Raw genomic sequence first — 13113 nt, forward strand, 5'->3', positions numbered from 1 at the left:
CTGCGACAGCCATATCACGCGAGCTATAATGCAGAGCAAAATCGTCCATATATTGCGGTGGTATTACTGCTGAACCAGCAGCAACGACAATACCGTTGGCAATCGCGAACAAAGTGACACTAAGAACCGTTCCCTGTGGGACTCCATTTTCTTGAACATGGTATTGCGAATATATCCTTCCTACTCGGACACCGAATAGACGGAAGGACAAAAAATTTGCAATAAATACCGGCAAGTGACCTCGGAATTTCCACTGATGCAGGCCTGAAAGGATACCATATTGTCATGTGGTGTCATAAGCCTATTCTAAGTCAAAGAAAACAGTTACCAAATGCTGTTTGCGGAGAAACGCATCCTGGATAGAGCTCCCCAGGCGTACCAAGTGGTCAGTGGTCGAGTGAATGGCTCGAAAACCACACTGGTACTTGGACAAGAGTCCTTGTTTCTACAGACATCACACAAATCAGCGATTTACCATCCTCTCAAATAGCTTACACAGGCAGTTTGTATGAAAAATAGGTCTGTAACTTCCTGCATACTTAGGATCTTAGTCAGGCTTGAGGACAGGAATGACTATGCCCTCTCGCCACTGAGATGGAAACTCACCCTCTATCCAGATTTGGTTGAACACACGAAGGAGATATAGTAGACTGTCCTCACTAGTTTCAACATCTGGTTATGGATATTGTCTGATCCAGAAGACATGTGCTTGCTAATTTCTAAGGCGCTGCGGAGTTCCCACTCCGTAAAGTGCACGTTATAGTCCTCTAAGGTTTGAGTGGCAAAACTGAGATGATGATGTTCTGCCTCCAGCTTCAGAGCGAGGAAATCACGATGATAATTCCCGGACTATACAGACAAGAAATGTGTTCCACCTATCAATACTTATTTATTGTAAATGGATTTACATTAGTACCGGTTTCGGCCTTCCATGGCCATCATCAGCTAGTACATAATTATATTACAGCCATTAGACAATATCACAAAGATGTTATTATGTTAGATCATCCGGATGTCTAATGGGGATGAAAATAAAATATATTGTAGTAGTGTTTGTCTATGTGAGTTTAAAATATCTGTGATCAAAGTGGTAATGAAGGCTACAGTAAACTAAAAGATATTGAGTATACATTGGACATGAGTACATTAAACATATTAAAATACATAAGCCACAGTATAAAACACTTAATAAGTTGAACACACTAAAATATGGTATATATATAACGGCATTACAGAGAAAATCAGCATCATCTTTGATAAAGCCATTCCTGCATTAAAAAATGACTATGTCAAAATAGTAAACACACGCCCTAATAAACTGACAAATCACAAGCCTATCCCCACCCCTACCTCCACAATAGCCACTCCTCCTACCCCTCCACCTACATCCCTCTCCACAGCTAACATAAGGCCCAGACGCACTCGTAGTAGAACACAGCAAGCTTCCAAACATACCGCTACACGAACTCCACAACAATGGTAAGTACTCTTTTCATTTCCATACACACACCGGGCATTCCTTCATATGCACACTATACTTATATTAGCTTATCTTTACAGATAATAACTACAGCACGAATACAGACGAGAGAGGTGTTGCCACCAGCAGCTCCTAATCAAATTTAAACTCAAGTCTTGCAGTCTGTCATAAAACTTACTGAAGCACATCAACGGTTGGATTACATAGTACTCAAAAAAATTTCACAACAAGGGTTTTCACCACGAATCAATATGACATATATCAGCCATAGAATAATCTCAAAGATCACGTCATACAACTAAATTAACATGATACAGAAGCACAAGAACCATAAAGAAGATTGAAGAAGGAAATCCACACAACACGAACTCAAATTTTAACAAGTGTTTTAACATATGTACACCATATTTTAGTGTGTTTAACTTTTTAAGTGTTTTATACTGTGGCTTATGTATTTTAATATGTTTAATGTATGTATGTTCAGTCCGTCAGCGATGCCGCTGGTGGGATCCTCAACAGCTCTGCCATCAGCTGTCATAGATGGCCTAGGCATCACTGAAGAGGCATACTAGGGAAATGAGGAGTGAGGTAGTTTCCCGTTGCTTTCCTCACCGAGCCAGAGTTGCTATTACATATCAGTCTGCCAAGCCCACTGAAATGCATACACCGACCGATCCTATGAGCAACATTTTCACACTATTCATAGCAGGGACTGGCTGCATAAGGATTGGCAATACTAGCATCGCTCATACCTCAGTCACTTTCATATTGTCAAAGCCAAGGATAAGACAGAGCCAGATCTATGAAAGTAACAAAATTGCTATAGCCTATAACAGAAGACATAGTGCACTGTAAACACTAGGTCCTGCCAGCAAAGGCGGAATGTTTAATGTACTCATGTCCAATGTATGTTCGTTTACTGTAGCCTTCATCACCACTTTGATCACAGATATTTTAACCTCACACAGACAAACACTACTACAATATATTTTATTTTCATTCCCATTAGACATCCGGCAATAACGTATAACAATTTCATTACCATGAGACAAGTAGTTTTCCATGTACAGTATATATTTTTAAGTGAGCAGTTTTTAGCGAAGGAGAGATTACTACAACTGCAAATAAAAAATAATAAACTTCAAAACAATTTGTCTTTTATGCTGTAATGCAGAATTAAACAACAATATTGGTATAATCCATTTTGAAATAGGCATGTCGGTTCATTTGTAACTTTGTTAAAAATTAAAATCATGAACATTGACAAGTCAATCACATTTAATAAGAAATGTCTAGAATTAGAGCTCGTTCCTAAGTACATACCCATAAAAGCTAAACCCACAACAACTTCGGCTAAAATATCAACATCTCAATCACAGTTACTATGGATCAGAAACGAAATCAAATTCGCGTACATAAAGAAACAGCAAATCAATAAACAAATTCTACGCATCCACTTAAACCTAAGCAACTTCTGGCACCGCACACAATGGACATCCTATTCCAACTTTTTACACGATTACATTAAAAAGGAAGCAATCCGGAAACAGAAGGTTATTGACAATAAAATACGTAACCTAATGATTAAACAGAAAAGTCCAGAAAACGCTAAGCACAACACACTCGCGAATTTTCACCCTAGATTAATTAACAGATCAGACACTACCTTTTCAAAGAATGAAATAGATCTGCTAGAGAAAGGTCTCAAATTCAACTGCCAGGAACGTCATAACGAAAACAACATAAAACAGCTCATCACTGACGTAGAAATTGCCTGCGACAAAATACCCTCTCCACAAAGAGAAATAATAAAAAACGTAGCCACCAACGAAGCCCTAAAAATAATCGCACATGAAAATTCCACTAAGCAACCGAATTACGCCACTCAATACTCGGCAATGAAAACAATTAAGAACAAAATTAAAAACGACAACCTTATCATCACAAAAGCGGATAAAGGTAACACAACAGTCATAATGAAGAAAGACGAATACATAGAAAAAACAATAGAATTCATCAACAACAACGGTATTCAAGAATTGCAACGCGACCCTACAAATAAATTTCAAAACCAAATAAAGCAAGCTATCAAGGAAACAGACTTAATTTTCACAAAACAAGAAAAAGAAAGCCTCATAATCAAAAATCCTAAACTCCCCACACTAAGAGCCCTGCCCAAAATACACAAAGAGCTCTGTCCCATTAGACCAATAGTAAATTTTAAAGATGCGCCAAGTTACAATGTAAGCAAACAACTGAACATCATTCTAAAAGAGAAAATTTCACTTAAAGGAGACAGATCAATTAAAAACAGCCTAGAACTAATTAAAGAATTAAATAAACTTAAAATAACAGAGAGCACACGTATGATATCCAAAAAGCCAAAAAGCTCAAATCACTTAAAATTAAAATCATGAACATTGACAAGTCAATCACATTTAATAAGAAATGTCTAGAATTAGAGCTCGTTCCTAAGTACATACCCATAAAAGCTAAACCCACAACAACTTCGGCTAAAATATCAACATCTCAATCACAGTTACTATGGATCAGAAACGAAATCAAATTCGCGTACATAAAGAAACAGCAAATCAATAAACAAATTCTACGCATCCACTTAAACCTAAGCAACTTCTGGCACCGCACACAATGGACATCCTATTCCAACTTTTTACACGATTACATTAAAAAGGAAGCAATCCGGAAACAGAAGGTTATTGACAATAAAATACGTAACCTAATGATTAAACAGAAAAGTCCAGAAAACGCTAAGCACAACACACTCGCGAATTTTCACCCTAGATTAATTAACAGATCAGACACTACCTTTTCAAAGAATGAAATAGATCTGCTAGAGAAAGGTCTCAAATTCAACTGCCAGGAACGTCATAACGAAAACAACATAAAACAGCTCATCACTGACGTAGAAATTGCCTGCGACAAAATACCCTCTCCACAAAGAGAAATAATAAAAAACGTAGCCACCAACGAAGCCCTAAAAATAATCGCACATGAAAATTCCACTAAGCAACCGAATTACGCCACTCAATACTCGGCAATGAAAACAATTAAGAACAAAATTAAAAACGACAACCTTATCATCACAAAAGCGGATAAAGGTAACACAACAGTCATAATGAAGAAAGACGAATACATAGAAAAAACAATAGAATTCATCAACAACAACGGTATTCAAGAATTGCAACGCGACCCTACAAATAAATTTCAAAACCAAATAAAGCAAGCTATCAAGGAAACAGACTTAATTTTCACAAAACAAGAAAAAGAAAGCCTCATAATCAAAAATCCTAAACTCCCCACACTAAGAGCCCTGCCCAAAATACACAAAGAGCTCTGTCCCATTAGACCAATAGTAAATTTTAAAGATGCGCCAAGTTACAATGTAAGCAAACAACTGAACATCATTCTAAAAGAGAAAATTTCACTTAAAGGAGACAGATCAATTAAAAACAGCCTAGAACTAATTAAAGAATTAAATAAACTTAAAATAACAGAGAGCACACGTATGATATCCTTTGACATCACTAACATGTACACCAACATACCAATAGATGAATCCATTAAAATTATCGAAAAACTTCTTAAGGAAAACACCTCTCTACAAGAAACTAAAGAAATTATTAACCTTCTTAGAACAACACTACACCAAAATTGCTTTGCATTTAACGACAAAATCTATTGCCAAACAGAAGGGCTAGCCATGGGCTCACCGTTATCAGGTATAATAGCAAACATTTTTCTCAATAACTTCGAAAACATGTTCTTAATGGGCCAGCTTTCAAAAGGAATCTTACATTGGAGCAGATTTATGGATGACGTCATATGCATATATGATAATGACGTCACTAATGCAGACCAGTTATTAAACACTCTAAATTCTTTACACAAATCCATCAGCTTCACAATGGAACCAGAAAATAACAAGAAAATAAACTATTTAGACATCACAATCAACAGGAATAATGACAACCTATCTTACAAGGTATACAGAAAGCCCACTCAGACGTCACACACTATTGACAACAACTCGAACCACCCATACACACACAAAATAGCAGGACTGAATACAATGATACATAGAGCTATTTCCATACCAATGAGCACAACAGATTTCAATGAAGAAATGCAAATAATTAAACAAATCGCGAAAGAAAACAACCATCCTCCAGGCACAGTGGATAAACTTTTAAATAAACATAAGAAAAGTCGCCGGGAAAGCACCACACACGACAAAGAAAACTACGTGGTTCTCAACTATGTTAACAATAACACATACAAAGTAGCTAACATTTTCAAGAAACAAGGTTTAAAAGTAGCTTTTCGAACGAATAACACACTACAGAGACACTTCAGCAGGTGCAACTTAAACAAAAAGGACCCTTTCTCAAAGTCAGGAGTGTATGAACTCAAGTGCCAAGAACCTAACTGCAACGCCACATACATAGGTCAAACAAAACGTAATTTCCATACAAGATACAAAGAACACAAAAACGCGATCAGATATAATCGGCATTCAGCCTTCGGGGAGCACATCTACGACTGTTCACACCATTTCACAGACATCAACACTGATCTAAAAATTTTACACTTCGAAAATAAAAGTAAATCTTTGAATATAAAAGAAGCAATAGAAATTTACGTCGCAAAAAATACTAATGCCAATAACCTGAATGAGCATACACATTTAAATAATTCCCCCCTATTCGCTCTACTTACATAATATCTAACAACACCTACTCCTTAAATTGCTTCTATGGTAAATAATAATAATAATAGTAATAATAATAATACACATTCAAATAATTCCCCCCTATTTGCTCTACTCGCATAATATCTGACAACACCTACTCATTAAATCGCTTCTATCGTAAATAATAATAATAATAATAATAATAATAATAACGTCCCTTACTTTATTCAACTAAAAATTATTAATTTGCATTCATCCATATTACATAAAGGTACATTCGCATGAAAAGGTCAATAACTTCTCTCCCCTCTCCAATGTTGACGGAAGGTGAATTGCTTTTTTCATAATAATAATAATAATAATAATAATAATAATAATAATAATAATAATACCGTTCCGTACTTCATTCACCTATTATAAATAATAAAAAATTATAATAATTACATTCATCCATATTACATACAGGTACAATTAACATGAAATAGGTCAATAACATCTCTCCCCCCCCCCTCCAATGTTGATGGAAAGTTCCACAGCGCTCCAGCCACTGCGCCCTACTTCTCTCCCACCGCCCCCCCCCCCCTCTCCACTCTATAGTCTACCCGATTTTATCATCCAATAGGAGAGATCCACATCGTTCTACTAGGCCCCTCCCTGTCCTGCCCTCCCCTCTCCACGCACAGCCTGGCTCACCACAAACTTTCCACCACAGTCCTGAAATAGTGTTTGGTGACAACAGACTTAACATCGGCAGTCTAGATAAATACGTAAGTTTTTCACTATATTATAATTGTATATAATTTATTTTTTGTCATTACTGTTTCATGTTATCACTTTTCTCTCTATCTTTGACAAGTTTACGCTACGTAAACAATACTGTACATATATAAGCTTATTTTAAGTGATTTGATAGAATCTGAGGATGTTCTTGTAGAACGAAACATGTCATTCTTTGTATGTTAGTGTGTGTTTTATGATATGCTCTTAGTGTTTTAATTTACATTATATTTGCTATGTGTTTGACAGACTGAAAAGCCTTTGCTACACATACATTCATTTGTAACTGACACCTAAACTCAAGTGTTCATAATAAAAAATTCGACAGTAGATATGATTTGTTCTCAGCCAGAATAAACGTACAACAGGAAACTTGGGTTCGTTTTGAAGCAGTCAATCGCTGTTATCAGAAACTACTGTACAACCACAGTAGATATGACAGTATTTTACGTTGTGTATTCACGGGTACAGTGAAAACTATATCTACCATTTCTAAAGTTGAGAGGAAAGTATTAAAAGGTATGAAAAACACAAGAGAACAAATACGAAAACTTTTTCCGCTGGGGCTTGTAAAATAACAACAGTGCACCGAAAGGTGTGATAAAACACCAGACAGCAAATATGAAAACTTTTGCATGGGGGCCCATAAAAATATCAAAGTATTACTGCAGATCACACTCCTAAAATAAATGTTAGTAGAAGCCTTTTATTTTGGACCAGTGGGTTCTTAAACATTATTTTCTGATTACACTCTTAGACAATGAATTTGAGGTTACACTTGACCCTGTGCGACTGAGAGGAATGACTTTGGCCGCCATTTTGAATCTGACAAAACTTTGACCAACTCGAGTGATCAAGCCAAAACTCAAAAGTGCGGGTTTCAACACTCGCGCCACCTCTGTGTTTTTTAAAATGAGGATGCCAAGTCATTTTCTGACAGATTTTGATATTGTCTTCACTGGAAAGGAATTTCATGACCTTTTCCCGTATCCATAACTAGGCTATCACAAGACAAATATGCACCATGCTAGTCAACTTCACACGATTATGTTCCTCATCCAGATATAGGCAATCACACGACAAATATTTGCTACCTTTCACTGTGTCACTCAACACAAAATAAATTTCTAAGTTCTGACTGGAATGCAAAATACAAGCATAAACAGGCTCACTGTGTTGTTTATCCATCTCGCAGCTGACTGGCAAGAAAAACTGAACATTCCTGAGGTTAACGGCTTGCTCCCCGAATCACAAGTTATGAATTTCATTATGGTCCGTATTGATAACTTATCACTATCAAAGGGTAGGAAGGGTCCACCTATTCAATACTATTAGTTTGTATATTGTCTTATAACAATGGGACTAGTTTTGACCCCATATATATTGGGTCATCTTCAGCCATGCTCCAATTGGAAGACATAAGCACACACATAACCAATAATGATATAAACACTGATATGACACAATTTGTAGTCTTAATTTAAACAATTTATAGCCTTAATTTAAACCATTGATGAAGTCTGAATAACATATCTACACTTTAAATAACGCATCAAGATTGTTGTGGTTGATGGCAAACTATTTTGTCGTATTGAATAGGTGGACCCTTCCTACCCTTTGATAGCTGCTCCCCAAAGGTGCAACTTATCCTGTGAAGTTTAGGAGTATAAGGCCTTTTCCCGTAATCACGCAACTGTGGTGACGGCTCTTACCCGAGTTGGAAATCACATTTCTTTCACAAGGGATGAAAAATACCATTTTCAGGACTACGAAAAATGTGATCGTACTAAGCAGTAATAGCAAAAAATCAAGACAACGCAATAAGTGAGGTATTTTTATATAGAGTTAATACAATGAGAATTGGGAATTCAAATTTACGATGTGCTAAGCGGGAAAACGTATTAATGGGGAACGCACTAACAAGGTTTAACTGTATATAAGAAAGAAAACTTCTTGGTATGGGCTGCTGGGTCCCTGGCAAGCCTAAACTAAGGATCTCTCCTTTCTGCTACTTCAGGTATTGTAAAACATATTTTTTTTACAATTCCAAATATGTGGAATGGGTACCAAAGTGCCACCACCACTGACTAGAGGCAATAAGAAAGCAAAATTATCTTAAGTAGTTGATTTTTATATGATCTTGAACAATGGACAGCATGAAATAGGATGAAAATAAGTAAGCCAACTGATTTTAATCATAGATATTTATTATAAAATCAACTGATGTAAATCATACTTTTATTATAAAAATCAACTGATTTAAACCATCACACCCTGCTTCCTAATACCATCCAACATTTTCTAACTATATAATGTAGTGACTCTTAACTTCACAACAATCATCATCATATTTTCAGCAATGTCTGTGTCCATTCCTTCCATTAATGGCTGTCATTAATTGTAGCTGTTTCAATAAAGGTGTCTGGGACATTTTGGTCCACAGCCTTGTGTATCTAATTTGAGTCCCTTTAACCAATTACAGAGGAAGGTTGCACAGATGTACTTCCTCTTAAAACAATAATCCCCACAACCACCACATCTAAACAATTGCTAAATTTATAGCAGGCCCAAAAACCACACCTAAGTGAACTGGGCAGGTAGCTACACAACTAACCTCTAGATTCTGACAGTAGTTTTCATTGATGGACTATTTTCTTTACTCATCACACATCTTTACAAAAAAGTGGTATTGCTTTTCCATATTAAAAACAAAAAAGAGTGTTACTTACAATGGCCCAGTCATGCCAGTGAAGACTCTAGCAGTCAAGTAGTCTCGGCAAATAGGCTTTACCCAAAGAATGATCAAAAGAAGTGGAAATGCAAAGCTCAAATTCAGGGCAATTTTTAGCAGCCTATTCTCACCACAATACCTGAAAAGAAAAAGAAAAGAAAAAAGATAAATTACATAAACTATATGAAAAAAACTTATCCAGCAGTCTTTTGTAAAATAATTGCTCAAGAAAACAGAAAAGACATACACTTAAAAGAAACTCCACCAATATACCTGATATCAACCCCCCCCCCTCCCCACTAATGGCACTACAGCCCTTGAAGGGCCTTGGCCTACCAAGCGACCGCTGCTCAGCCCGAAGGCCTGCAGATCACGAGGTGCCGTGTGGTCAGCACGACGAATCCTCTCGGCCGTTATTCTTGGTGTTCGAGACCGGGGCCACATTCTAACTGTCAGATAGCTCCTCAATTCTAATTATGTGGGCTGAATGGACCTCGTACCAGCCCTCAGGTCAAGTTAAAAATCCCAGACCTAGCTGGGAATCGAACCCGGGGCCTCCGGATAAGAGGCAGGCACGCTACCCCTACACCACAGGGCCGGCATACCTGATATCAAGCGAGTCTAAAAAGCAATTTTATTTAAAACTAGCGAATATGTGCTGCTCCACAGTATTCGTTATAAATAGGTCAGATAACATGTCTTAATATGAAATTGCTCCATGCGCTGCCCGAGTACTTTTTGAATGTCTACTTTTACTCTAAATCGACTTTCAACCTATTAGGTCATGTTACATACATTTAGTACGTGTTGAAGAGATGTTAAGTACAGAACAAAAATGGCCAACCGGACACCAGTGGGATCCGAACCCACAACCTCTGACTCAATGGGCGACTTGCACGCACTCTACAGTGTGATGGCAGTAGTGCCAGACCTGTAGCTTAGATCCTTTCCAACAGAGCAAAGATGACCTACGCCACCATAGCTCAATTGGTAGAGCAACCAACGCGAAATCGGGAGGTTGAGGGTTCGGATCCCAGTAATGTCCAGTTGGCCATTTTTGTTCTGTACTTAACATCTCTACCACACATACTAAACGTATGTAACATGACCTAATAGGTTGAAAGTTGATTTTGATTACAATGTGGTCATGAAAATTCAATACTGATCTACTTTTACGATTTGTATTATCTCTTACCTCCCCAGTGAACCATGCGACCTTGCCATGGTGGGGAGGCTTACGTGTCCCAATGTAGCAGGTAGTCAAACCATAGGTGCAACCATATCGGAGGAGTATCCGTCAAGAGACCACTCAAAGAATGGTTCATCGAAAGGGGGGGTAGCAGCCTTTCAGAAACTGCAAGGGCGGCAGTCTGGGTGATTGATTAATATGGCCTTGTAATAAAATTTGACATGGCTTAGCTGTGTTGATACTGCTACACGGATCAAAGCAACAGGAAACTACAGCCGTAACTAACTTCCGAGAACATGCAGCTCTCTCTATATGAATGAATGATAAATAATTATGTTACATATTTGCTTTACGTCCCACTAACTACTTCTACGGTTTTCGGAGACATCAAGGTGCGGAAATTTAGTCCCGCACGAGTTCATTTACATGCCAGTAAATCTACCGACACAAGGCTGACGTATTTGAGCACCTTCAAATACCACCGGACTGAGCCAGGATCAAACCTGCCTAGTTGGGGTCAGAAGGCCAGCGCCTCAACCGTCTGAGCCACTCAACCCAGCTGAATGAATGATGTTCTGATGATGGGTTCATCCCAGGTAAAATACTCTGGAGGTAAAACAATCCCCTGTTTGGATCTCCGGGTGAGGTCTACACAGGAGGGGGAAATCATCAGGAAGATACGTTCAGTGCTCGTATCTTTATTATGTGAGTTATGCAATATTTAGAATAGTACATTCTTGTTTGACAATGTGACAGTTTGTTGTAACTCTCTAATTCACCACCAGGTGGCAGAAGAGTAGTGTTTTTAAATGATGAGTGTGCGGCCGATACTTGCTGCTTTGAGCTTCTGTGTTATAGGAAATAAATTTCATATTATTCCTTATTGAAGAGCAATATAATGTAAAACAAAAGCTTAAGTTTTCCACCTATTCATTACTATTTATTGTAACCTTAAAAAGTTACATATTTTTTATGAAACTATTTTCGGTCTTGCTACAGACCATCATTCAGTGGCAGGTCAAGTAAACATTTGGATGTTAAAACACTCATCACGATCACACGCCTGTGTAGGTTCTGTTTTTTCAATTTGAAGAATGCACTTCACAGAAGACTAGGTGAAACACTTAAAATACTAGTACTTGAAGAATCTTCTAGAATTCAGTTCAGCTGAAATAAGTGTGAACATAATAATGTTGATTGGAAAGTGTTGAGATTTTCATTTGTTTCCAATGTGGATCATCGAAAAAGTTGAAAGAGCAAAAGCAAAGAAATAGAATAGCTAAGGTGGGGTTGAGGGATGTGGAATGGTGGGTGATTGCTGGAGGGAATTTGGAGAAAAATAAAGGAGGTTTAGAGTAGGCCTACTTAATTTCTTTTTACTGAAAATAGGAATTAATAGATCAAATAAAGGGTTTGGTTTTTCTGATATCTCATTAAGATTGATATTGAGATTAAAAAATTTATCCAGGTGGATGAAACAATTGTCAAAGATATTGAATGTAAGAACACTTAATGATGACCCTTCAAATGAGAGACCCGAAAGGAGAACAGCCCTTGTGGATAGAGAGTTATGAAGATATAATATAGACATAGCAGGCCTGCAGGAGACCTGTCTTGCTGAAGGTCAGTTGAATGAAAACTGTGCTGGATACACTTTCTTTTGGAAGGGTAAACCTACCAACGAACACCGAATACATGGAGTAGGCTTTGCCATTAAGAATAAGCTTCTCAGAGACCTGCTGGAGCTTCCAACTCGAAATAGTAAACGCATCATAACATGAAAACTTCAATTAAAGGGTGACCAGCATGCCAGAGTAATTTGCGCATATGCCCCCACATTAGACTCTGACGATGACATCAAAGAAACATTCTATTCAGATCTGGATGACATCCTATCAAACATCAATCACCTAGACAAAATAATCTTGCTTGGTGATTTTAATGCCAGGGTGGGAAAGGACTGCAAAGTATGGAATGGTGTCAATGGCAAGGAGGGAGTTGGCAGTGGAAACTCCAATGGTATTAGACTCCTCTCAAAATGTGCTGAACATGGACTGATAATCACCAACACCATCTTTCACCAAAGGGATCGCTTCAAAAAATCATGGCAGCATCCTAGATCTAAACACTGGGATCTCACTGACTATATAATCATTTCATTATTCAAAGTTTGTCAACCCATCAGTATGGAACAATACAGGAATCATCTGCAAGCAAGATCTACA

At 37.6% G+C, this 13113-nt stretch overlaps 1 protein-coding gene across 1 annotated transcript in view; it reads right to left on the reverse strand.

Moving 5' to 3' along the window:
- The window catches only part of emei (transmembrane protein 161-like emei), a 183594-nt gene that overhangs the window by 46375 nt on the left and 124106 nt on the right, over window positions 1-13113 (reverse strand). The window contains exon 8 of the mRNA XM_067144268.2: window positions 9698-9838. Coding sequence (XP_067000369.1) covers window positions 9698-9838 — 141 coding nt within the window. The remainder of the gene's footprint in view (window positions 1-9697; window positions 9839-13113) is intronic.

Source organism: Anabrus simplex, chromosome 3, assembly GCF_040414725.1.
Source record: "Anabrus simplex isolate iqAnaSimp1 chromosome 3, ASM4041472v1, whole genome shotgun sequence".
In the NCBI taxonomy this organism is placed as follows: domain Eukaryota; kingdom Metazoa; phylum Arthropoda; class Insecta; order Orthoptera; family Tettigoniidae; genus Anabrus; species Anabrus simplex.